Below are 27,385 nucleotides of genomic sequence, written 5' to 3'. Positions count from 1 at the left end.
ATAACTGCATTTTTTGAGGTAAATAGGAAAAAAGAGACACTTTTTAATATAAACTGCTGTGTAAGTGATTAATGGGAGGGAAGGCAGCATGGCATAGCCTGATCTTGTCAGATGTCAGAAGCTAAGCAGGGTCAGTTGTGGATAAGGGAGACCACCAAGAAAGACTAATGAGAAGAAGACAATAGCAAACCATCTTTGCTTCGAACTTGCCTTGAAAGCCCCTTGCTGGGGTCACCAGAGCCCTTCGGGGATGGGGCAGTATAAAAGCCTCAGAAATTAAATAAATAAATAAATAAATAAGAGAGCTGTGACTGTACTTTACACACACAAGTGATTAGTAACACTACATCAAGATGTCTTTTCTAAAGAACCATGGATCATACATGGTGCTTTTTAATGAGGGCCATATCCAGTGGTGGATTCAAATAATTTAACAACCGGTTCTGTCGAAGTGGTGCGAACTGCTGAATCCCACCACTGGCCATATCTTTTTCAGGTGCTTGGGAGAGGTCTGTCTCACCGGACTAAGAAAGAGATACCATGGCTGCAACCTACATAAACAAAACAAAGCCAGAAACTGGTTTAATCACATTACATAGGTAAAATTAAACTTGTTCACAAGTGCCAGCAGGCTAACTTCAGTGATTTGTAGATCATGCTATATCCTCAAACTACTGTAAATTTGTAACTTTTATGAAACAGAATCCCAGGCAGTGCTCGTAGGAAATAATCATACTGTTGGTTAGTTCCTATACTGAGATTTTGACAGTGTGGTTTGTCCTGAACATGCCAATCACATCCGGTTTTAAGCGGGCCTGGGTGGCACTTGGGAACTTTGGGGGACACAGGCTCCCCCTTACAAAATACAACAGGGCATGCAATTTGATCTTGTGGAAGTGACAGCTATGACATCATTTGTCTCACCCTAGTGCAGGGGTAGGGAACCTGCGGCTCTCCAGATGTTCAGGAACTACAATTCCCATCAGCCTCTGTCAGCATGGCCAATTGGCCATGCTGGTAGGGGCTGATGGGAATTGTAGTTCCTGAACATCTGGAGAGCCGCAGGTTCCCTACCCCTGCCCTAGTGTAATCTCATACAAGTTAAGGGGACTATTATAAACCAGCATTAGAGTACCAATTACTTGACCTGCTGTTGACTCTGTATATATGTGTATGCATTGTACTATAGATTGATTGCCTTCCTATTTATACTTCTGATCTTTGAGGTTTCTCTTCCCATTCAATTTCATTCATAACTTGTTTGTTTTTTTGAGGTAGCCCAGCCAGTATCGTCCAATAGATGTAATAGCTGACCAATAGCTGTCATATGTACTCCTGTCTAGACGTTCTGCTTCAAAATATTTTGTCAAGTTCCTCTTTAAGTGTAACTTCAGTCAAGGCCCTTCTTGAATACACAGGAGGGTTTAAGGGAAAATGATTCATTTATAAATTGAAACTTTATAAAAACTAGTCTATTCCACATTTAGGTATCAAAAACCAGGACTTGAAGAACACCAAGTCCCACAGATCCAATATATCTTCACAAAGACATCCACAGTGATGAAAGGATTTGGTCTTGAGAATCTTACTTGACATGCATTTGGTCCACATGCTCCAAAAATGATGTAATCATGTCTAGTAAAGTCATTTCATCTTGTCCAGGGATCTCAAATTCCCTTAAATTTCCCAAGCTGGGATGCTAGCATTATTGGGTAAGCAACCTTTACTGTCAAAATCCTCCACCACCAAGCTGTGGTTAGCTACTCGGCCATTCCTCGCTGGAAACAGTCCACTTCTTAGGAAACTACTTTGCCCAGTCTCAGATGGCTGCGCTGAATCACTGCCTTGAGCCTCAACAAAAATCCGATTGCGAGCCCCATACATGAATCCACTGTTATTCCTCTTGGAATACGTGTCGTTGTGCTCTCTTTCCCTAGAGCAAAACTGGACTTTGAAGGCCTCCTGGAATCCTCTCCGAAAGTTCTCATTGAAATACCCATAGATGATTGGGTTAATGCTACTATTAAAGAAAGCCAGCCAGTGGGCAAACGGGAAGAAATAAACAGTAACAAGGTTAAGTTGATGCTCAGTGAGGTTCCCATAATCGGTCAGCAACATTAAACACCACAGAGGCAACCAAGAGAGAGTGAAGAACAACGTCACAATGATCAACATATTGATTACTTTTACTTTCCTTTTAGAGACTCTTCTCCCCTCATTCTCTTCTGAGTGGGAACCTCTTATGGATGCTGATGACTTGAACAGTTTGAAAGCAATCCGAGTGTACATGATCACAATCAAAGTGAAGGGGGCAAGGTAGATGTGAGAAAAAAGAACAGTTGTGTAGATTTTCCGCATCTCCTTATCGGGCCAGGCTTCCCAGCAGGAGTAGAACGGGTAGGAATGGTTGTAGGCGTCCAGCATGAAGTGGTATTCATCCCTGGTAACAGTCAAAGTAACTGCAGAAGGGCACATAATAATTAAGGCCAAGACCCAAATGATAACAATGGTGACCAAGGCTTTCCTTAGAGTAAGTTTCTGTCTGAATGGATACACAATACAACGAAACCTAGGAAAGAAAGAAGAGATATACATTTAGAAACAAGAAGAAGTATAGACACGTCCATTGGTGTTCTGAAATGTGAGCTGTGTAAGAGCTTCATGTAAAGCAAAACATAAACAAGTAAATTATTACAGCACCTCAGAGCAGCAATTCCCAACATTTTGCCTGTGAGTGCCATGGGGAGGTAACCCCGCCCTCTGAACTTGGCTCCGAAGACACGAGTCAGCTGCTGTGCAGAGAAACGGAGGAGTCGAGCTCAGGTAACGATTTCCGCAGACACAAGTCAAAACCTAGTCGCATGTATTGTCTTGGAGAGATCTAAGTCTCTCCTCGTAGGGCATGCATTCCAGACCTTTTACCATTTTGGTTGCCCTCCTCTGGACCCGTTCCAGCTTGTCAATATCAAAGTACAGAAAACAAAGGGGTGAAACGTACCTTTCCACTGCAATGGCCACCAGCGTGAATACCGAAGCAGAGACTGACATTCCCTGGACCAGCCCACTCATTTTACACATGACAATGTCGAACGGCCAGCCTGGAATTATAAGCAGAATGTCACAAGTGGGTATTTCCTTCATCGCCCCCAACAGAGAATCGCTTCATGAATGAGAGCTACCAAACTTCAGCCTTGCTTAAGGCAACAGAACATAAAAGTCAAAGATTTGTGATGTGATAAACATTACATTTGATTGACATTTTGCAGACAGATTCTTCTAAGTGCCACTGCTAATTCCTTAACATCAATCCCCACTACTACTATATAATAAACAGGGGTTCATTCATCAGTCCCTAATATCTGATATATCACATGAAGCTCGAGCATAATGTTCACACTGTGGCAATAATGCTTCCAGCATCTCAAGAAAGTCTACATGAACTACTGTACATCTCATTAAAATATTTTCATGTCAATTCTTAAATTCAGTATCCTGGGTAAGAGTCCCAAGAAACTGAACATCTTGCATAGAAGGAGGGAAATTATCCCAGACTCTAAGGAAAGATCCTTCTTTACCAGTAGCTTCTTTTTAACTAGAAGATGGAAATTCTGTGCTCAGCTGGAAGAAAAATTGCCACTGAGGAAAAACAGAATTTCTATGTTCTTCCAGAAGCAGAGCTGGATCTCTGAATGTTGCTGCTGGCTCTTTTTAACAACCATTTTGTCATCTTTTCAAAACATCTTTTAAAAACCAACCACACAATGTTCTTTATAAAGCCGTAATTCAAATGATACCAAACTTTAATTACTTGCAGATCATTACAATTAGTAAGAGGGGTAACTTACATCCCAGAATTAAGAAATTCATGACAGTTTGAATTTGTGTGATGTATGTTACTTGGAGGGATTCGTCCATAATTATTCATATATTAATTTTTTTGAATGCAGGTAGTGGCCTTTGAAGAAATACCAATGAAATACTGGTGGTTAATTGCCCACAAATATTGTGTATATAAACTGTTGGATAGATATGAGTGATTGAAAGGAAAGGAACACATAGAAGTATATTGTTTTGAAATTTATTTTGTGAAATTATAGAACAGAAGTTATATATTTTCTTTGTACTCCATTGGATAATTGCAAACCTGAGAAAGATAAATAAGAAATATTAGAAAATATTATTGTTTTTTTTTAGATATTATTGCATTTTGTTTGGTTCTTTGGGACCTAAAGCTGTTGGTACAGAGTGGATATTTACAGTATCACTTTAGGGCCCAGGGGTCTGCAATCTGTGGCTCTCCAGATGCTACAATTCCCATCAGCCAATTGGCCATGCTGGCAGTGGCTGATGGGATTTGTAGTCCATGAACATCTGGAGAGCCGCAGGTTGCAGACCCCTGCTAGGCCAAGTCTGCAGGGTAGACTGAATCACAGAAGAACTCTTAATCATTTTAGAGGGTGGATTCTTTGGCCTTGTACCCCACTGAGGTCCCTCTCCTCTTCAAGCTCCATCCCCAAAACTTCAGCAGATTCCCAATCTGGATTTGGCAACCCTACTGCCCCAACCCTACTGCTAGTGGCCGGGGGACCTGCCAACCCTACCTTCTCACCAACCAGCAGAGGATAGGAGGACCTGCCATAGATTAAATCATGATGAACTGAAAGAGATTGCATGGGGGTAATATTTGCAGGAAGTGATTTGAGCCAATGGAAGCTAGGAGGGAGAGTCTATGGTGGATTCCACACAGGCCAAATAGAATGGGTGCAGGACGTTATATAAAACATTTGGAGGGGGGACTTCGCACAGGTCCTGTTTCCAGAATGAGTTTGGCCTGTTTATTCCTCTCAATCCAGGATTTTTGGAAAATTGCTAAACCAGTGATTCTTTTGCACAATCCCCGGTTGGAGGCGCTCCAGTGCAAACACAACAGGCGGGAGACCCTTTATTTCCCTCCCTTCCACCCGGTCACTTTAGGTTCCACACCTAAGAAGAGAAATGTCAGAAAGAATGTGCCTGCCCACAGTTCTGTGTAGGTCCCGCAGCAAGTTGTGGGCAGATTCTCTAAGTGCCCGACAGTATGCAAGGTCCCCCAAGCACGTTTTCTCCCTGTGGCAGCAAGTATGACCGATGTACAAGCAACACATTCATTATTGCCTGGCTGGTGCAGGGAGCTCTCTTTTTCTTTCTTTTTAAAGTGAGTGTTCCGCGTACTCAGCCACTTGGGTGCAGCCAATCAGATTGTGGGACAATCGGCATGGCTGTGGGGATTCATTTCTCTATCCCTGCGCAGCTACGCATGTGTTGCAGGAATTTTTTTGAACAAAGGTAAGCGTCTCCACATGAAGGCATGAAAGCAACCCGGATTGTTTCCATGGACTCCAATTGCTGCCTGAGCGGGTGAAGGGCACACATGTGATTGGGAAAAGGGAAAAAGGGTTCCTTTATAACAACTGCAACCCGCTACACATATGCTGTGCAGAATCCACCTATGGTAGAAGCAGTGAGTTGAGGAACAGAAGAACAGCAGCAAAGTCCTGAATGAGAGTTCAGTTGCCTTTTAACTTGTCAATCTGCTATGACAGTGATGGCGAACCTATGGCACGGGTGTCAGAGGTGGCACTGCCTGTGAGCAGGGAGGACTCAGCTGGCGGGCCTAATGCCTGTGCTCCAGGTGGCTGCTGCCCAAGGGGGGGGGGCACAGAGGAGTCAGAGATGCTAGAGAGGCACAGAGCAGCATGCATGGGACTTGCTGGAGGCTAGAGCAGGCTGGCCCCTGCTCGAGCGGGTGGGGCAGAGGAAGAGGGAGCCAACCATTTTTTTCTAAACTAAAACCTCAGCATTCAGGTTAAATTGTCGGGTTGGCACTTTGCGATAAATAAGTGAGGTTTGGGTTGCAATTTGGGCACTCGGTCTCAAAAAGGTTCGCCATCACTATGCTATGACAACTGATCTCCAGGCAACAGAGATCAGTTCACCCGTAGAAAATGGCTGCCTTGGAAATGTACTTTATGTGCTCTAAAGCAACCATTTTCTCAGGGAAACCAATCCCTGTAGTCTGGAGATCAGTTGTAATTCCGGGGGACCTCCAAGTCTCACAACCTCCAGGTACAAATAAAGGAGAGTCAAAGTCATATTTTAACATGAGAGTAGAAAAGAGAAATGGGCAGGTATTTGCATGAACAGTGATCTTGCAATTGATTCTTAGCTAATTATCCTGCTGATTAAAAAGATACAAAACAAAAAAAGAGGGATCAATCTGTCTTTACGCTGAAGTGCTAACAGTAGTTCAGAAACATAAACAGTGATTTTGGCAAATTAAAAGCTCCCGCTTTTAACACATGCATGGTTGAGTGGGAATGTTCTCCACTGCCTAGTAATGACTCAGAATTTGATCTGCAATGCAAATTAGCTGCAGCGCAACACGAAGGCTACCTAGTAGTGCGGCAAATGTGGGTTCAGGAAGGGTCAGCAACTCTTGTCAAAACTGTGTGGCTTCTTGTGGGTTGATCTATCACATTTAGAGCAACCTGCCTCTGCTACGTTTACTGATGACACTAGGACTACTGTGTGTTTGCCTTATTAGCACAACAGAAAGGTAAATAGCAATTTAACATGATTTTTAAAAACATATTATTTGGCTTTGGTTTTGCTATTTTTTAGACTGGAAAAAAAGATAGCCCAGATCTATCAGACTGCCTTTGAAAACTGGTTGGGAATGTCTACTGGTGCAGAATGCTTTGATTGACTGGAGTTGGTCATAGGGACCATCCCTCCAGTTTGGTCCATCTACCATGGTTCCCAGTCTTTCCTGGCACAATTCATATGATAGCCTGCCAGTACCTCATGTATCAGCAAGAGGAAATGGAATCATGCACAAGCTGGTGTTTTGCCGTCACATCCAATGAAAACCAGACGTGACCTCTCAGCATGTCAATCCCCTCACCCTAAATCCTCCTGGAAGTGACAGCTGCAGCCTCGTGACCTACTTTGGACCACTATGCCTGACTCTTACATAAAGCCATCAGACTGCTGAGCTCATCTTCTGAGGCCCTGTTGAGCACTTCTGAGATTAAAGACAGGGCCTTTTCAGCATGGCACCAAAACTCTTTCAGTTGTTCCCTTCAGTCACTGTCTTAGGTGAACGAGTTAAGATTTTTTTTGTTTCATTTGGATCAAAGATCCGTCCTTCTTGTCCTATGCTTTAGTTTCTGTTTTGTGAGCTTTTAACATGTATTTTAATTTTGTGTTTTAATTGCTTTTATAATGTTTTGTTTTAACTGTTAGCCTCCTTGGTGGCCCTTACTGGGCAGAAAGATAGCATCCAAATGTTGCTGATAAAACCAAACAAATAAATAAAATAAAATATCACAACCTGAATAACTTGGACTGAAGTCACATATGCACCTTAAAATGCCGGAAGGTTGACATGCCACTATAAACCAACTGTTTTGCATGGCCATTCAGAAACTTGATTCCAGTATGGTCCCTAAGCACTGCAACACATACCCTCTGGGTGACCTTGGGCTAGTCACAGCTCTTCAGAGCTCTCTCAGCCCCACCCACCTCACATTTTTGTTTGTTGTAAGGGGGGAAGGAGATTGTAAGCCCCTTTGAGTCTCCTACAGGAGAGAAAGGGGGATATAAATCCAAACTCTTCTTCTTTGTTCAATACAGCAAAGCCTTCTTATTGTTATTCTTGTTTGTAGAGATCACATTGCCTATGCCTTCTCTATGACTGCCCAATCTTTGTGGAATGGTTTCTCTGACAGGCTCTGTCACCTGGGGCATTCAGAAAACTCTGTAAATCTGAACTTTCTGGGCTGAGTTTTTCAGTTCTGAATGGATTGTCTACTCAAATGAATGACACTTTTGTCATACTTTGTGACCCATTATACATGAAATGCCTTCCTCAAGGCTCTTCACTGCACAGTGGGCTTGTAGCACAGTCTCCTCACACTTCTCTGTTTACATGCAAGGAGGTAGCCCACAGCCTGCAGCACAGTTTGTCTGCTGAACTCTGCTGGGCCTCTGCTGCTCCTGGTTCTCTTAACTCTGCCCATCACCTTAGCCTTAAAGGCATTGATCTCTACCCGGTAAGACTAGAGCTGTTACTCTCTTCTCCTCCCTTCCCCTCCACACATATATTCTGTCTCTTCCCGCTGCTGCTGCCCAAAGAAGAGAGAGGCTTGTTTTAATATAAAGTCTTGTGTGAAATAAAGTGTAAAAAGCCCTCCTGATCATAAGGGAGGGTGGAAGCGAAGCGGGGGAGCTGGGGACCATATCCCTCCAGCCTTGGTTTTATTTACTGTGGAGAGAATGGAAAGTGAAAGCAGGGCTCCAGTACAACAAATCATGCTGTGATGGATATTCACCCCCATTGTGCAGCAGGTACCTTGTGCACAATCGACCTATGATATCTGGCTGTTGTTAGTTTTCTGGGCTGAGTGGCTGTGGTCTGGTAGTCTGTGTTACTAATGTTTCACCTGCATCTATGGCTGGCATCTTCAGAAGCAAGTCATGGTAAGATATGTTTCTGCCTCTGAAGATGCCAGCCATAGATGTGGGCAAAACGTTAAGAGCAAGAACTACCAGACCACAGCCACACAGCCTGGAAAACCCACAAAATCCAGTTGATTCCAGCTGTGAAAACCTTTGAAAATACATTCATAGTATCTGTTATGCTTTGCTTATCTTGTGCTGTTCCAATTGCCTTGGGAAGTCTGGCAAAAGAATTCTGTTTTCAAAGGATTGCAAAGGAATATTCAGACAGTTTATTCTTTATCTTTACCTTTTGCATGCTGCCCTTAGATCCTAGTGAGGATGGTGTAATATTGCCAACCTCCAAGCAAGGCCTAGAGATCTTCCCTGAAATTGGCAACTCTAGAATAAAAGCAGGGTAAAATTGTTATCAATCAATAAAAGGGCATTTGTTTTGTCAGGCAAGCACATCAGCTACTGAACAAGGGTGAACTGGCCAACATAAACTTGGCCTTAAAATTGGTCAAACTCCAACTGGTTGCCTGCCTAACAGGAAAATTTGCTGGGCACTTAGCTAAGTGGGCCTTCTGAGACCAATCAGCTTATACATGTCCAAGTGGTCATTGCATTGCCCCTGAAAAATCTCTGAAGTGCTGCCATAATAATGTAATGATTTTAGTGTGTGTGGGTGTGACTTTAAACTGAGAGCTGAGTTGGAGAGAGAAAGAAGGCAAAAGGGGGATGAGAGAGCAATATGATTTGTTGACTCGAGAGTGTGCATGTGAGTGGGCTGTGCTGAACTAGCAGAAGGTGTGAGAGAGTCAGAGAGGACAGAAGAAGAAGAAGAAGAGTTGGATTTATATCCCCCCTTTCTCTCCTATAGGAGACTCAAAGGGGCTTACAAACTCCTTTCCCTTCCTCCCCTCACAACAGATACCCTGTGAGGTAGGTGGGGCTGAGAGAGCTCAGAAGAACTGTGACTAGCCCAAGATCACCCAGCTGGCATGTGTTGGAGTGTACAGGCTAATCTGAATTCCACAGATAAATCTCCATAGCTCAGGCGGCAGAGCGGGGAATCAAACCCGATTCCTCCAGATTAGAGTACACCTGCTCTTAACCTAAGGTGACCAGATTTTCACCTTTTTAAAAAAATTGGGACAGCCAGCCATGAGGCGCGTACCTTTGGGGCAGCCTCCTGTTTCGGGAAGCTGCCGCAGAGTTCTGGGGCGCCCCCTGTTTCCCGCCCTGTGACCGGGCGGGAAACCGGGGAGCGCCCCAAAAGGCAGTGCGCTCCTGCGGCCGCGTGCGTGGGAGGCTGCCACACTGCCTTCTGGGGTGCTCCCCTGTTTCCCGCCCTGTGACAGGGCGGGAAAAGGGGAGTGCCCCAGAAGGCAGTACGGCAGCCTTCCAAAAATTGGGAGATTTAAAAAACCCTGCGGGACGCGGGACAAATTGCTTAAAAGCGGGACTGCCCCGCCAAAAGCAGGATGTCTGGTCACACTATCTTAACCACTACACCACTGCTACTCCTGACAGGATTTCAGAGTGAAGAGACCGGGAGTGTCAAAACTCGAGTCAGAGAGAGTTAAAATTGTGTTAGCATGGCAGATTATGTTAGGGCTTCTGAGTAAAAGGACCCAGTGTTGAGAGAATTAGTCAGTGTTGTCAGAGGAAATACAGAGAAAGTCAGAGCCTCAAGAAACTGCTAGACAAAATAAAGACAGAGTCTGAGATAACTATTAGAGAGAGAGAAGCTGTCCGAAAGTGTCCGAGTGAATTTATGTTGAGTGAAGTCTTCAAAGTGTTTGTTGCCTCAATTTGATTTTATCTTATTTTGTAAATATATTGCTTGAAATTTGAAATTACCTATCATAAATAACATTTTACTTTGTTTGAAGAAACATTGAAATCCCATCCTATTCTCCTTAGAATCATGTAGGTAATTCACTTTGCCTTATAAGCTCGTGCACACTACCAAAAGGAGATAAAGGGTGTTTTTTTTTTGAATTTATATTCCTGGTGGCAGCTACCATATGGGGAAATATTAAGGAAACTAACATTAGTTGGCACTTATTACATATTTACTTATAGAGAAAAAAAGAGTGGACATTGGTTTCGGTGGTTGCGGTTGGATATGCTTTACTGGGATGAGGTATTAAGCTAATAAATGAAAGAGGATTTGGTGTTTTGGAAAGCATTTTTACATCTGCAGTTCTGCATAAGGAGATTTTTTCCAATGCTGTGGTCTTTCCTTATCACACTTCCACTCACTCGCAGAGTTAGAGGGATTAACAGCAAATCACTTGCCGGCAGCTCTCTTCCACCGCCTTTTCACTAAGCCAGAGTGGAAACAGCATTACACCTGTTCAGAGCAATGCTAAGAGAACTATCCACCCTTTTAAGCCTCATTGACTTCAGTGGACTCAGAAAATCATCATGCAGCTTAGGATGACACTTTAAGATTTCTGAAATATTGGCACAGATACAAAATGTTGCTCTAACAGTCTGATTTTTGACCCTTTTTTTAGCAGCAGACAGACAGCTCTGCCCACACCATATTGCAGATTAGAGAAAGATCCACGCGGATCTGTAATCTTATCATGTCTACCAGTAGCTCCAGCTTCCTGTCTGTCTATTGCATTTTATCATCCTTGTTTTTCATGGAGCTTCTCACTTTTGTCCTCACCACAATCCTGTGAGGTAGGTGTGAATAAAGTGTATATATTCCTTTAAATTTACTTCGAGATCATTTGTCTTGTATATTGGGTCTTTTATGGGGCAAGCATTTGGTTTTGCCAGGTAGTTTTACAGTGCAACCATTTGGCCTCGCTAAAGTTGTAAACTGCTTTTGTGTTTAGTTTAAGTAGTGTTATTCTTCAGATAACGGAATTATCTTTTATTCTAAACCAGACAGATAGGGCTTAATTGCCAAGGATGCTCTGGTGGGGGTCACCTCCCTTATCATTTAGAAGACTCAATTCTATTTGACACCCAACTGGTTAATTACTGATCAAATGGTTTAGATGAGCCTGTTCTATAAAACCCAGGACATCTTTTTTACAGAGATTCATTTTAAAGAGATCAATAAGGGATTCTTCTAAAGATTTTCTTGTTGTTCTTGCTATTCTTCTGCCTTAGGCTGAATAGCCTTGTATTGTATTTTTTTAAATACTTGGAACAGTCTGGAGCTGAGAGAGAACTGATTTTATTATTTCTTTTCCTTTATAATAACATTTTGAGAGTATTTGGAGAAAGTGTTTGAGAGTGTTTGGAGAAAGAGCCCTGGTTTTGGTGACTTACTGGTAAGGTAGTCAGCTTTGGGCAACCTTTCACAGTAGGTTAGGCTAATGTAGACGTGACTGGCCCAAGGTTACCCAGCAAGCTTTGTGGCAGAGGGTGGATTTGAACCTGGGTTTCCCTGATCCTAATCCAACACTTCAACAAAGAATACTATGCATAACTCCCCCTTCATTTATATATTTAATGTTTTCTAGCCTGCCTTATCTCAAAAGCTAAGTGGCTTACCAGTCACCAAAACATAGGCATACAATGAAGATAGCATATTGAAAAATCCAAATGCCCAATGAAAACAGCAGAAGATCCCATTTGCCCATGCAGCCTCCCACCAACTGCACACAGTTACCCACATTGCCTGCATTCTCTAGGACTGGGGTCTGCAACCTGTGGCTCTCCAGATGTTCATGGACTACAATTCCCATCAGCCCATACAATTCCCATCAGCCAATTGGCCATGCTGGCAGGGGCTGATGGGAATTGTAGTCCATGAACATCTGGAGAGCCGCAGGTTGCAGACCCCTGCTCTAGGACTTTCTTCAGGGCTGAAGAGGGCTGCCATGGCACAGAGCACCTGGAAGGGCCATGGCCACTCATTCGCTTCCAGTGTGCCTCGCGTGCACACTTCATATGCACCCTTTCCCCACTCACTTGCTTGCAATCACTCTGTGGGTAATTCGAATCTAAAGTTCTTGTGGCTGTCATGAGGACTTTGTAACGTGTGAATCAGTCTTTAAGAGAGACCAACCTTGCAGGGTTATTGTGCAGACTTTTAAATGTGAAGTGTTTTGAATACTCCAAAAAGGGAAACAATGAGATGTCTTCCTAGCGCATGTTGTTAACGGCCAAAATATGGTTTCTGCTTCAATGAGCTATCTATCCATTTACCTGGTGCAGGAAACTGGAGCTAAATTTACAGCACTTTCAGTGAAGAGGATAATGATTCAGCTTTTCAAGAAATAATTGTGTTATGCTTTTACACCGGCAAATGTTTTTCGTCAATGACTGTCTGGCACCTGTCTTTCAATAACATGCTGGTACTCAATAGATGCAAACTAGATTTTAAAAATAAACTAGTGCGGGGAGTATTTCCACCTCCCAGCTTGATGGCTGCTGTAATTAATCAGGAGGGTTTCAAAGGCAGACTTCAGGGCTAAGATGCTGAGCTGGAATTCATATGCAGATCTGATATAACCAGTTGTGGATTCTATAGGGATTTGGGATGGTTAGTTAACGTGGTGTCGTGGTTAAGAGTGGCAGACTGTAATCTGTTGAATCAAGTTTGATTCCCCACTTCTCCACATGAAGCTGGCTGGGTGCAATAGCATATCTGGGGGGTGGGGGAGAGGAGGCATACGACCCAGGAGCCACTTGGCTGGGTTGCGTGGGGGTGCATTTGGCCACTTTCCACCACTACTCGCCTGCCTGCAGGTGCCCACCTGCCACTGCCCTTCTCATTTACCTGTTGCTGCTCACCCACTCTGCTCGCCTGCTGTAGCTGCTCACCCACCCTGCACACTGCCCCCTTGCTTGCCCTCCCACCCAACTCTCACCACTCACCTGCACTGCTCGCTCCCCCTCCTCCTCTTGCCTGAGCACTTTTCGGTGCTGCAGCAGGGGAGGGCAACTTCTACAGCCTCTCCCGGGCATGCTGCTGTTTCCCGAAGCTGGCAGATTTGTGCCAAGCCCCGACCACCCTTCCCTGCCCGAAGCAGCTCTCCCGCTTGTGTGGTAGGTGGACTGAGAGAGTTTGAAGAGAATTGTTTCTAGTCTATGGTCACCCAGCAGGCTCCATGTGGATGAGTGGGGAGTTGAACCCGGTTCTGCAGATTGCAGTTTGCCACTGTTAACCACAAAATCACGCCGGTATCCTTGCAGAGGCATATCTAGGGAAAATGTAGCCTGGGGCAGAACCTGAGTTTTCCACTCCCCCTATGGGCAGCCGCCCTCCCCCACCATGACCAGAATGCAGAATCCCCGCCCCTGAAGCCGGCGACCTCGAATTCCCATCCCTACCTCTGTGCCCGAATCCCCCCTCCCAACCTCTCCCTCTCCCTGGCGCCAGTGGGAGACATGGTCGTGGCCAGCGGGCGCCAGACGCCATGCGCAGGGTTCTTCACCAGGCAGGCTGGTGAGCATGTGGCATCGGCAGCATCGCCAGCAAGGGCAGCCCAGCAATCGCCCCGCAGCCGCTGCTTCCGCTCCCCGCAAGCAGAGGGATGTGGCCACGAGGGGGGCAATTTTCTGCCTCCCCCACGTGATTAAATGGCCTCCACCCAGGGACATGTGACGCCACATGTCCTCGTGGGCAGTACGCCACTGCATCCTTGGCAACCTCGTTGGGGGTGGGATTAACCAATCTTGCCTTGAGAATCCTAAAACGCTGGAAAAGTACAGAGGATTGGCTCTACTTTCACCTGCTCCTGATTTTTGCAGAAAAATCACGCAAGCTTTCATGGATGATCTCAGACACAGGAGAATCAGTTTAAGTGCCCATTGCGCTGGACCAGGTCTCCGTTTTTTCCATTGCCAGAGAGAAAGATTTTTGAGTTTTCAGGTTTTGAAAATGGTGCTCAATCCAAATTTGGTGCTCAATCCAAATAAACTTTTTATTTTATTATTAATTCGAGACCAAACTGACCACCTACGGTATTGTGGTGATCCCAATTACCTATGAAATTGTGAGAAGTCTGAGAGATGCAGGGGGAAAGGTGTGGTGACCTTACATCAGTGACAACAACACATTTCCTGGGTTGGCATTATTTCCAGAAAGAGCCAGCCTGGCCAGACTCATCAGCCTGTTTCAGCCCCACCTCCCAGTAAAATGGCATGCCTGCCTCTCTTCCAGGTTTACAATCTGATGCTCTCCATTGAAATGAATGTGTATATGAAACAAAGGGGGGCAGTCTGCCATTTGTAGAAATAACCAACAATAGGCAAACTCAGATGTACCAATATGCTTGAATCCTAAGTCTGGAAGGCCTGTTTATAGAAACAACAGTGGCAGGAATTAGTCATGCTCTTTCAATTTTCTGTGTGTTTCCCCCCCTCCTCCACTGTGACCAGGATGCTAATGCTTGCAGAAGCTAAATTTGCAAGCACCCCGTTTGGATTGTCCACTGCTTGCTGAATATTCCCTGTTAATCTTAGAATCCAGGAACCTGAAACTCACAGTTCAGACGCAGCGATTTTACCATAACTGGCAGATAGAGGGTGAGGAAATAACAAATTATGTTTGTTCGGTAAACACCTAATCTGTAACATCAGTTGATTATACACTGTAATTTATCACTTTCATGTGGAAATCTTCCGTAGCATCAACAAAGAAACATTAAAATGGCACCATAGATCCCAAAATAAAAGCCTCTGCTCATTCATTTTTCTTGACCCTATGAATTATCGCAGGAAGGCAAGTAGTAGGAAGATGGATAATTTGCCTCTACAACCCACTCAGAGCTATTTTGATATGGCAAATATTGGGGGTGAACAGTAAACACAACTGGTTTCCTCTGTTCTCCATCTCATCCTACATAGATCTTGTGCATTCTTTCTTCTGCATTGATATCTGTGCAGGCTTTAATTCGAGCTCATCCATCCATCCATCCATCCATCCATCCATCCATCCATCCATCCATCCATCCATCCATCCATCCATCCATCCATCCATCCATCCATCCATCCATCCATCCATCCATCCATCCATCCATCCATCCATCCATCCATCCATCCATCCATCCATCCATCCATCCATCCATCCATCCATCCATCCATCCATCCATCCATCCATCCATCCATCCATCCATCCATCCATCCATCGTCTATGAGTTCAGCAATTTACAGCATTGGGAATGATTTTTTTATCCACATTAATGTTCTTGGGGGATGTGGAATGGTATTGTACAGGTGCCCACCTGCCACTGCCCTTCTCATTTACCTGTCGCTGCTCACCCACTCTGCTCGCCTGCTGCAGCTGCTCACCCACCCTGCTCACTGCCCCCTTGCTTGTAAGCTAAGCAGGGTCAGTACTTGGATAGGAGACCACCAAGGAAGTCCTTGCAGGGGAAGAAAATGGTAAACCACCATTGCTTAAACAATTGCCTTGAAAACTCCATGGGTCACCATAAGTTGGATGCAACTGGACTGGACTCTGAGATGTCAGAGGCTGCCCAAATTAGATGCAGAATATTGCATGAAGAGACGCCATTAAGATTGCCTTAGGGTGGCTGGTTATCCTCTTCACTGTCTGACTTAACCCCACAGGTTGGATCAGAAAGGATTTTTTCCCAAATTGGCCAGAGATCCTTTGAGCATTCTGTTTTTCCCAGCAACAACCTGATTCTCCTGCCTGAGTCAAATATCAAGTGCTTGCTCTGCCTCTGCTGCGTGATGTTCACTGGATACCAGTTCTGGCAAGTTCACTGGAGACAAAATGAGGCAGATGGATGAACTTGGCAGTTGGTGAGCAGGCAAATATTTGGAATGGCAGACAAGGAGACTGCTCTGGAGAGAAGAGAGGCAAGGGTCCAGCCAGATAATAGCTTGGTCTTCACCCAAAAGATAAACTATTTATATTGAAGCACCATGCCGGAATTGAGGACTTCCAGGCCCAGATGGAGACCTCATAGGGTCTGGCAATGTTTCACACTTGCATGTATGGTGGCCCAGAGAGTACGGTGTCTTGGTCTGGCCTCCAGCATTGGCTGTGACAAGCCTTTATTTCCCTACAGAGGGGACACACACACAGCCTTCTAAGACTGTTTAGATCTAGGTTTGCTTTGGACTATAAACTCTCCCCTCAGCTTACAGATTTTTCAAGGGTAGCAGGTGTACAGCCTTTTGGTTTGCTGCTGTGAGGTAAATTTGGTGGTACATAAGGAGATTATTGAGATTGCTGAGGCTGGATTAATATACAAACAACTAAGAATATTTTTGCATTTACAGGTTGTTTTAAAATGAATAAATTAGCAGCCCACCTCTCCAGGTAAACAAAGTAAAAACCTGACTGAAGCACAAAAATTTAAACTGGCTATGACTTCAGAGAGTAATTAGACTTTTCTAGAATGCTTCCAGGCATCAAGAGACTTTCATTGACTAGCCACTAGGCTGCATCCTCCCTCTCATACAGAATTCCACCCACACTAATCTACTTTTCCCCATAATAGTACAAGGTCTAAATAGTACAAGGTCTGCTCATCCCCAGAGACAGGCCTAACAATCAAGCAGTCTCTTTTCTTGCAGAGATAGAGCTAAAGCACTGTGCCACACTACTAGGTACAACTACCCTTCAATTTGGCCCCTTCTGTTCATGCAGAATAATGCACTTTCAATTCACTTTCAGTGCACTTTGCAGCTGTGCAGAATAGCAAAATCCACTTGCAAACAGTTGTGGAAGTGGATTGAAAGTGCATTATTCTGCATGTATGGAAGGGGCCTCTGTCTTCTCTTTTTCCTGAGCTGTCCCTGATCTCTCCCTGAGGGAGAATTCAACTCCCCCTTCTCCTGAGTTTGCGCCCACATCTCATCCCCCTTCTCAAAAGTGATTGGATGCTGGAGCGGCACTCCTATGGACTCATCTAAATGGATGATTTTCCCTTCAGGGGCAGACAGCTTTGATAGAGATATTAGTTTATTATGTCTTAAGCCATAAGGGAAATATATTTCACCACACAAGTTGTATTAGAGTAACTCACGAAGAACCAAGCACCCTATATAAAAATATATATTAGGTAGCGAAACTGAGGGGGCAGCCTGGGAAAAAAAATACTGAACTTTTCAGAAAGTCTAGTAAACACACAGGAATGTAGAAAGGTAGGGCCCCACAAGCGATAAGAAAAAGCAGAAGAGTACAAAAATATCGATAAAGGCAGAATAAAGCTTAGTTGGTATAGCAACCATTACATAGGGAACGTAGGATGTTTTTGACTTAAGTCTTCACCAAATATAGAGGTACAAGATGGGCGAAGGGTGGAAAGGCAAAATGGTGATGAGAGGACCAGTCTGTTCATCCTCTTAATCCAGCCAATGGACAGAGGATAGGGAGGGATGTTTGTAAAGGTATAAAATAAGGTACACAGACACCAACACTTTGAACCTCCTCCTGTCTTGTCAGAGGAGCATTCCCGATGCTGCAGCCTCGAACAATAAGTCATTGAACCTGAGGAATCTTTTGGAACTGGTTTATTTAACCTGACAGAGCTCTGCTCTGTGGCAGAGCTTTCTTCTGTGCCTATCAGCCTTCTGTCCATCACACTACCTCAGGACACTCAGAGCCTTACATTGCAGTAGAATTATTTGTGGTGAGAAGCTGGAATCGGAGGCTTTTTGGTACATTAACAAAAACTTAGCCAAGAATATTGAGAGTGAAAATAAGAATGAAAATGAGGATTCTGTGGTAGATAATCAGGCAAAATGAATCGATTATCAATATCAAGTCGAACTGCTGGTAACTTATTTTAGCACCCCATACATCCCTTTATTGTATACAACTTAACAACTATATCTTGTTTTTATTTAGAAACTCTTAAGTGCACTCCTAAGCAGAGTTACACCCTTTGTCCATTGAAGTCAATGGGCTTAGAAGAGTGTAACACTGCTAAAGATTGCTCTGTTAGTCTCTCTTGGGAATACTAATTTCCCAGTCCCTTGTCCTGCAGTTCAAGTATCCTCCTCTAGGACTACAGATGAAGGCATAAAGCTGTTGTAATTATTATGCTGTGAAATTTGGTAGCATCATAGACTGGAGACCAAAACAATTGTCTCCATATCAAATAAACTTAGATGTCTCCATACCATTTCTAGTGTATGGATCCTGCCATCTTTGGCTGAGCCATGCAATGTAGCTATATTGCAGGTCAGGTGTATACAACAAAACAGAAAGGAACAATGCCACATACTTGGGAATAATTTGCTATAAAATTGTTTCAAAGTTTGTAGCTCTTTTTTCCTGCAATTATTTAAAAGAATAATCTATCCCAATACTTTAATGCTGCCTTTCAACATAGTTAACCCACATATGCAATGGCCAATTATGCATAAGTTGTCTGCCTGCGCAATGGAGTGAATGTCCATCGTGACAAGATTCCTTGTACAGACCTATTTCCTGGAGCCCCACTTTCACTTTTCATTCTCTTTGCAGCAAGCAACACCATTTCTAGCATGCCTTTCAATTTGCTTCACCACCACAGTAGGCAGATTTGCCAGTGAGCACAGCTCCAACCTGGACACCTTCCCTCTGCCCACGGCCAGCCTTCCCACTCCCTTGCACTGCCATCCATTCCTTCCCCCTCCTCACCCCCTCCATTTTGTTGGCTCCTTTCTGCTTTTCTAAATGGTCGTATTGATGCATCAATATATCACCATAATAATAACAACAGAGAGTTGACATGCAAGGAACAGTACAGGCTTCTTTTTGTTTCCACCACACCTCCCCTGTTCTGCTTTCACCCTTCCCTATGATAGGGAGGGCTTTTAAAAACTTACTTCAAATAAGACTCTATTTTAAAACAAGCCTGTTTCTTCTCCTGTGGCAGCAAAGACAGGAAGAGAGAGGGTGCATAGGGGAAGGAGGGGGATAGTATATCAACTCTAGTCTTAAGACTACAGGGTGTGATGTGATCTGTGCCTTTAAGGCTAAGTTTATGGGCGGAGTTAAGAGAAGCAGGAGAAGCAGCGGCCCAGCAGAGTTCAGCAAGCAAACTGTGCTGCAGGCTGCCTCCTTATGTGTGAACAGAAAAATGCAAGGGAACTCTACTATAAGTCCATTGCACAGTGGAGAGTCCCAAGATAAGCATTCCATGTATAATGGCCCAATATTTGTCAATCTGTACAGCAATTATTATTCACAGAGACTGCACTTAAAAGAAAGGATATATTTTAGGATAGGAAAAGAAGAGACTCATACTCTGTAACACATGTCCACCAATGACACTTTCTTCTGTGGACATCAACAACAGCTATCAACCTAGCTCCCAAAGCAAAATGTCCATCTTTTATAGATCAGTCAATGCCATGGCCCTAACTACACTTGGGACTGTGTTCAGCAAGTCATTTCACTCTCCTCTTTTACGTTTGTATTTTTCTCTGGTACAAGTTTCTGTTTTGCTTCTTCACTCACCTGTAATGAGGTTGTCCACAAGAGTGGTCGGCATGCAGAAGATCCCCACCAAGATGTCACTGATAGCCAGGTTGAGGATGAAGACGTTGGTGACGGTTCGCATCTGCCGGTTCTTCAGCACAATGAAGCACACCAGCATGTTGCCCACCATGCACAGGAAGAAGATGAAGATGTAGGCGATGATGAACATGGCGGCCACTGGGGCAGAGTGCTGGTAATAGGCAGAGAAGGTGTGGTTCTCCTTGTAAAGCGGGCTGTGGATCTCATTCTTCGGGCTGCTTTTGGAAGGGGAGAAAGTGTTGTCTGAGGCGGGGGCAAGAAAGAGAAGGAAAATCAACTTCTTTGAGGTACCTCTGTGTTTTTGGTATCACCTACTACCTGGAGGTGCTAGGACTGAACCTGGGGTCCCCTGCATGCAAAGCAGATGGTAGAGCCCTGAGCTATGGCCCCACTCCCTGAGACAACAGGATAGTACAGGGAAGCCAATTTTTAGTCCAGGTGGTATAACAGACCCCTGTCCCAGCAAAACCTCTCCCTGTCTTGTTTTGTCCTCTCACTCCCTGCATAGTCTGATCCAAACACTTTCCCCTGTTCCACCTAAGGTTGCTAACTGGCCAGGAAAGAAAAAACTTAGCATCTTTAATAGAGACTTAGTGGGCAGAAATGGGCAGGCTACATTTAGTTTTGTTTATTTACACAATTTATATCCCACCTTTCTGCCCTTACAAGGGTCGCCAACGATGTTAATAATCTGAAACATCTAAGATAAAATGACATTATAAAACCCATCAAAAGCAATCCCCACCCCCAATGTGCATCATTAAAACAACTTCAAAAAGAGTTTTAAAAATAGCTAAGATGCATACGACACATTAAAATGTCATTTGGGTGCTGTGTGGTTTCCGGACTTTATGGCCTTGTTCTAGCAGCATTCTCTCCTGACGTTTCGCCTGCATCTGTGGCTGGCATCTTCTTTAGATCCTCTGAAGATGCCAGCCACAGATGCAGGTGAAACGTCAGGAGAGAATGCTGCTAGAACACAGCCATACAGCCCGGAAACCACACAGCACCCAAGTGATTCCGGCCGTGAAAGCCTTCGACAATACATTAAAATGTCAGTTAGGAAGGAGGAATCATTGAGGAAATGCCAAATGAAACAAAGAAGTCTTCACCCCCTAGCAGAAAACAACAACAGAAGGGGACAGACAGTTCTCCTTGGGGAGAGAATTCCAGAACTTTGGTGCAAGGACTTGCCCTGGTTGGCACCTGCCTTGTCTCAGAAGGCATGGACACCCAGAGCAGGGCCTCTGAAAATGTCAGGCAGCTTCATGAAGGATTAGATGGTCCTCCAGGTATGTTGGTCCCAAACAATTCAGAGCTTTGAAGAACAAGACCTGCACCTTGAATTGTGCCTGGAAAGCAATTGAAAGCCAGTGTAGATTGGCTGTGACTGGAGTGATATGATTCCTATGACCCATCACATCTTAATTGCTAGCAGATCAAACTTCTATTAAAGTTATATTATGTTAAAGGACCAGTTAGAGGGAACAGTTTAAAAACTGATAAACCCAGTGGACCCTCTAATACTCCGCACACTTTTGGAACACTTCAAAAGAAGGTCAAATCAGGCATCTTCTCTTTTTGCCACATGATTTCCTGTCATGTGGTCACAGTATAAAGGATCAATGTTGCCATCAGGTGGTTAAAGGTTGTTTCTAGGTAGGGATGCCATCTTCCAGGTCCCCTTGATAAAGTAAACAAGTCAGATGTTTTCCAGAGTCCAGGAGTTGCCATGACAAGTCACAAAAAGGTCCAGATCCCTGTACACTCACCCAAAAGTGACCCTGATTCCAACCAGCTTTCATGTTGATGCCCAAAGAGAGAGGAATGTGACATTCCCAAAACATCTGAATGAACGTCCCGCTACGCTGCAATGTAGGTCATCCCTAAGGCTCTTTCTTGATTCTTTGGGACTGCAAAAATCGCCCAGTTGTCCAGATGCTCTTCAGGAATCCTGGCATCTTTCACGCGTGGAGATGTTATATTTCTCCATCACTCATATAATAACATTATGTCAAAAGAAATAAGTGGTTTCTTGACAAGTCTTTGCATTTTGGGGTTCAGGTGGAATTTAGTAGCAGGTTTTCAACAAGCATTCATGGAAGCGTTGTCTATGACATCACTGAACAACGTTCAAACTATCTACTACTGCCCACAAGAGTATGCCGCACCAGTGACGTAGGTATAGATTTTTTTATGGGGTGGGTTCGGTGACTGAGGGCTTTCCGGCCGTTCCATTCCATGCATTGTTTCAAGTAAGCCGGACATATAATGGGAGGAGTTTGAACCCGAGGGAACCCCCCCCCCCTCCGCCTTACCCATGTCCCTGCCGTATTCTGACTATTGCAATGGTTAATTTTAACTTTTCAGAGGCTCACATTTGGATCACCTTTAAAAACAAAAAAAAAAATGCAGACCTCCCTCCCCCAGCCAGTCTATTTTCACCCTCCCCTAAAGTTGCCAGCTCTGAATTAGGTAATACCTAGAGATTTGGGGGGGGGGGGGAGCCTGGGGAGATGGGACCTCAGCAGAGGATAATGTCATAGAGTCTCCCCTCCAAAGTAGCCATTTTCTCCAGGGGAACTGATCTTGGTTGTCTGAAGAGCAATTGTAACAGTGGAGGATCTCCAGGTGCTTCCTGGGGGTTGGCAGCCCTTCCTTCCCTGCATTGCACCATCTCATATATCAGAACCTCTGGTTTTTCAGTGTTTCTCGGTGGTTCCTTGGGGCAACTGGAGCCAGCAGCAGTTGCTGTGGCCCAGGGCAGCCCATTATAGCAAAAGCAGGTCATGAGCCTAGAACCCATTTTGGTCCTTGCATGTCAGCTGAGTTTGAAAAGGTGTGCTCTAGAATCCTCAGTGACTTGGTGACACCTGCTTTGGGACTTTCTCTCTCACACAGCACACACCCCATCGGCTGATGATGATTAAAAGAAGAAAAGAATGAAATTCAGCCACAAAAGTCCTTGCCTGCTCTCCCTGCCCTGACAAAGCTGTTCCTTTCCTCTGCGATATGAGACCCAGATAACAAGCTAGCGGTGTTATATTCATCTTAGCATAAATACAGCACTAAATTTACACTACGAGTTGTTTTATCTGGAAATTATTTTACAAGTTATTTTATCTGGAACAGCCCCTAGAAAGCCCAAGAAGCAATTAAATTGTCTCGATGCAAGTCAAATACACTCTTGATTTATTTATTTCTTGCCTCTAAGAAAGGGGCGGGTGATAGATGGATTCTGTGTTTCCTGGCTTCCAGCTGCGGCAGAGCCTTCATCGTGTCCCCTCGTAGCAGAAGCTAATAAAACCATTCTTCTCTTCAACTACCCGCTCTATAAATTCAGGCCCGGCCTCTGAGAAATGAAGTTTGATTTTCTCAGGCTTCTGCTCTGCCAACGCGAAAGAGCCCATTGTCAGAATTCAGTCAAGGTGTTCAGCTGATGTATGAGGCAGTTTTGAATCCAACTCCAGTGGCACCAGAAGACAGGGAACGATAAGCAAGCTTTTTAAAAAATGAAATGAGGAGAAAGGAGCCTTGGGACAGGAAAGGGCTGGATTAAAGACCAGTCTCTTCTGATTGTCCACTTGGTTGGCTGTTCCCACCTTAAGAAGAGACTTTATGTGAAACATAGAGAAAACTGTGAATTGTTTGGGGACCAGCGGAAAGCAACAGGATGGTTTGCCAGAAGAGTGAATTAAAGGGGCCATTTTCCTCGCAGAAGAGAAGACAAATAGTAAACAGAGAGGCAGTGCATCTCTCTCTATGTGTCTCTCTCACACACCATACACACATATCAACAAAAACTTGGACAAGCAATATCAAAGCTGGGATCAAATTCCCTACTGCATCCCCACCTGACCTCCTTAATTTCTCCCATATTAATGAATTATGACCACTGTCTTACACTGGAGCAAGATCTGTGCCTATTAGCCATTACTAAGCAGAGCCTCCATGTTCAGAGGCAGTTCCCACCACCGGTGAGGACTGGAGTCAGGAGTGGGCTGGCTGCTTGTGAGCTCCCCAAGGGCACATGGCTGTCCACTGGGTAAAATAGCAGGTTAAGGACTAGGGTTCAACTGGCTCAGATGTTCACTCCCATCAGCCCCTGTCAGCATAGCCGCAGGGCTGATGGGAATTGCAGTTCATGAACATCTGGAGAGCCGCAGGTTGCAGACCCCTGGGCTAGACAGACCTTTGGCAGGATCCAGCAGGGCTCTTCATCTATTCTTAGGAAGATCAAGGGGGATACTTATGACACTGCTGTGCTTGGAGTAAAAGCCCTGCATGCCCTGATACTGGAGTCACCAATGTCTGGGGAAGGGGGCATGTATAGGCTTCGCTTAGCCGACTCACTCACACATAAATATCCCCTCTTGCATGTTGAAATGGCACAGTCTTGGAAGGGCTGTGATTTTTCCAGGCTGGATGAAAATGGATTACCAAGTTTGTCTGAATGCTTTTTAAAATATCCTGTAATATTATACTGAAACCCAGAGGTGAATCTAGGGAAAATGTAGCCTGGTGCAAAATTTGATCCCCCCCACCCCCATGGATGGGTGGCCACCCTCCCCCACAACGGCCAAACAACTTTTTTTTGCACCAGGTCTTGAAGTCAGTGTATGAATCCGAGGGAAGGAGGAGGGGTGTGAGGGTGATTTTCCGCCCCTCCCACATGACTAAATGGCCACAACCCAGGGATATTTGACCCAATATGTCCCCCTGGGTGGTACGCCCCTAACGAACACGAGAGACAGTTCTTCAGAGCAATCTCTAGCGATCCAGCTTCCCCCATTTTGTCTCTGTTTGACTCTCAAAACCCGGCATGTAGTTTTAGCCAGTCAGTTCTGGATATGTGCCAGTACAATAAAACCCTGAAGGCAAACCTCTAGGACCTAGGAAATGTTTAATTAATAAGAAACCATCAGATAAGGTAAGACAATAACAAAGCTGTCTCTGTTAGACGCAGTTTAGTTGCTTCGATTTAAAGAAACAGGGCAAAGTATTAAAGCTTATGGGACCCACAGATGGGAATTGATGCTTCTTTCTTCCTCCGCTCCCCTTCCAGTTGTTCTGCCTCTTCAACATAAAGCATCTTTTGCACATTGAAAACAAAATCCCCCACCCCAACAGTTCCTTTTGTTACCCGATCAATCTCACACAACACATCCAAAGTTCCTGGAGCTAAACACACTTGAGGTTTAACAGACCTGCGTGTGCAGGCAGGTGTATGTGAGGTCAGCTCTGAAGCGAACTAAAAGGAAATAAGCTGTGGAAGCTCTTACCTTCCTCACTTTCCATGGTGCAGGTGGGCCTCTGGTTCTCCTCTGAGGGCAGGGCTCAGCAGGTGGGACGGGGCTCCTGGAACCAGCCCACTCTTCAGCCTTTCCCTTCTCTTGCCTCAGTCTCTGTGGTGGGGTTTCGAGCAAAGAAAAGGGTTTCTGCCTGGCTCAGATGGGAGTCCTCTCTCCTTTTCCTGAAAGCTACAGGTTTTTTTCCCCCAAAGGATGCTGCTGGTGGGCTTAGATTCTCATTTCTTCAGAACTGTCCATTTCAGATCCAGGATGAGAAGATGAAACAAGGCACTGTGTTGCTTCTCTTCTCGAGCAGCGGAGAGTCAGTACTAGGCAAACAGCGTAATAATTGAAGGAATAATCATGAGGTAAAAAGCAGTTTGTGGGGAAGTAGGTGGAGTTCCCACAGAGACTTGAGTTAAAGAAGCCCACAGACTTTGCAAAGATTCGAATTTTGCCCCTCCACAGAGTGCAAGCAGGCTTCTGCCTGAAGCTCCTCTGAAAACCCTCGCCAGCAGCTTCCCGTTTCTCAAAACTAGGGGGAGGGATGTCTCTCCAAATACACCAGCCCTTCCTCATAAACAGCTCCTGGATCCTAATTTCCATCAGCAGTGCTGCGGCAGGCTGAAATCTCAGTGCGGTCTCCAATCCAGCTGGTGACCGAAGCATAAGCTGTTCGACTGGCTTCGCTCCTTGCCTGTCTTTGCTCTGCCCCCCCGCCCCCTCAGCTATCTGGAATCTCTTTTCTCAATCAGCTCATAGCACAGAAACACAAAAGAGGAAGAGGTTCCTATCTCAGTTTAGAGAGAGACGCAGAGGGTCCCAGAAGAGAGGGAGGGGGAGACAGCCCCCCCACAGTGCCATAGTTACCACAACCACTGGCAGGTGCACAAGGAAACAACTGGACGACTCTGGCACCTGCAGCAGCTGCTATTGATCAAGGACAGGCAAAGTGAAGAGCCTCAAGAAAGAATGTCAAACAAGCAAGGAAAATCAAATCAAGCCAATTCTGTGGAAGCCACCCCTTGTTCTGCTAGCGCATCACCTGTCTGGTTCACTTTTCTTAACAGCTAACAGGAGCACGTACTCCATTAACTCTTGTCAGATGGGTCAAAGTAGCCTTAGCAGCTTTCTCTCCTGATATTTCTAAGACGATTCCGGTTTCCTCCCCACGTCCACACAAAGGCTATTCTCAGGGACGACCCCAATGCCTGAAAAGGAAAAGCAAAACAGTGCCCACCTGGTGATGCCAAAATGAAAAGAAATGGCAGTTTTCAAGTCTTTAACAGCATCCCCAAATCTTTAGTTTGAAGATTTGTAGAACCACTTCTGGGCGGTTTCTTTGTCTCCTCTGAAGACTGCCAGATCAAATCTGGAAAAAAAGTCATATTTTGAAGCCCTGATTTTTGTTGAACATATAAAGCTGTCTTCTCCCAGGTCAGGCTCCATTTGCCCCTCCAGCACAATGCTGACTGCTCTGGCTGGAGGTGGCTTCCTGGGCCTCAGACAGATAAAGGTTTTCCCCAGAAGTTTCACCCAAGATGCTTTAACCTAGAGGTCTCAAAAACAGAGTCTTAGAAATTCTGCCTACAAACCTGATTACCATGGAGCCACAGCCGTCCCCAAAACACGTTGCCTCCCTTCCCTTCTTGTTTGTGGTATTCTTCTGGTCCACTGTTTTCTGAAATAGAGAAAGCTTTTTTAAAAACAAGTCCATCTCCGCCAAGACATTCAGCTGGTCAATACCAACAGAACATAAATATTTGTTCTTCAAGTAAGGAGCATTTGAGGTATAGTAAGGCACAAGCCAAATCTTCAGAGCCATAAACATTTTAAAATAAGTATTTTTCCATATTTTACAAAACCTGGAATTCTCAAGCTGGTGAACACAATGCGTCTCCCACATGTCCACACAAAGGTCACTCCCAGGGATTCTCAAGTAGGAGCACAAAAGGCTGCAGAGCACAAGGTTGCCTTGCCAACATGGTTGCTCAGAGCATAGGAGGTGTGAGGCAGGCACAAAGGTTCCTTGCTCACAAGTAGATCTCCTTTAATTTCCATAAGGAGATCTGATCTTGCCATAGAAATGCCCAGGCAGATTGTACCCTTCAAGTCAAAGGCAAGCTAGTGTGGCCTAGTGGTTAAAGTG

General features: G+C 44.8%; 1 protein-coding gene across 2 annotated transcripts; it reads right to left on the bottom strand.

The window, feature by feature from the left end:
* Positions 1-302: 302 nt before the first annotated feature.
* Positions 303-25,879, bottom strand: NPFFR1 (neuropeptide FF receptor 1). 2 transcript variants are annotated; one of them, XR_007245287.1, is made up of 5 exons: positions 25,228-25,879; positions 19,886-20,188; positions 2,999-3,098; positions 1,112-2,569; positions 303-945 (listed from the first exon to the last, which is right to left on the bottom strand). XR_007245287.1 is itself a non-coding variant. In XM_048506174.1 (4 exons), exons 1-4 carry the CDS (start codon positions 25,241-25,243, stop codon positions 1,678-1,680), a joined length of 1,311 nt encoding a protein of 436 aa, XP_048362131.1. In that variant the 5' UTR covers positions 25,244-25,879; the 3' UTR covers positions 1,086-1,677. The 2 variants fall into 2 exon arrangements, 1 of the variants encoding a protein (XP_048362131.1); XM_048506174.1 differs by lacking the exon at positions 303-945 and having other exon boundaries at positions 1,086-2,569.
* Between the last annotated feature and the right edge of the window lie 1,506 nt (positions 25,880-27,385).

The sequence above is a fragment of the Sphaerodactylus townsendi genome, linkage group LG08, assembly GCF_021028975.2.
Source record: "Sphaerodactylus townsendi isolate TG3544 linkage group LG08, MPM_Stown_v2.3, whole genome shotgun sequence".
NCBI lineage: Eukaryota > Metazoa > Chordata > Lepidosauria > Squamata > Sphaerodactylidae > Sphaerodactylus > Sphaerodactylus townsendi.
The sequence above is the reverse complement of the archived record's forward strand: the minus strand, read 5'-3'. Positions and strand labels throughout refer to the sequence as shown.

What these genes read in the sequence shown, in the direction of transcription:
- NPFFR1 (XM_048506174.1), bottom strand. An exon ending in TGTGGACAACCTCATTACAG is followed by an intron (nt 3,099 to 19,885) that starts GTGAGTGAAGAA and finishes TTATAATTCCAG; the next exon opens with GCTGGCCGTTCGACATTGTC. An exon ending in GTGGCCATTGCAGTGGAAAG is followed by an intron (nt 2,570 to 2,998) that starts GTACGTTTCACC and finishes TTTCTTTCCTAG; the next exon opens with GTTTCGTTGTATTGTGTATC.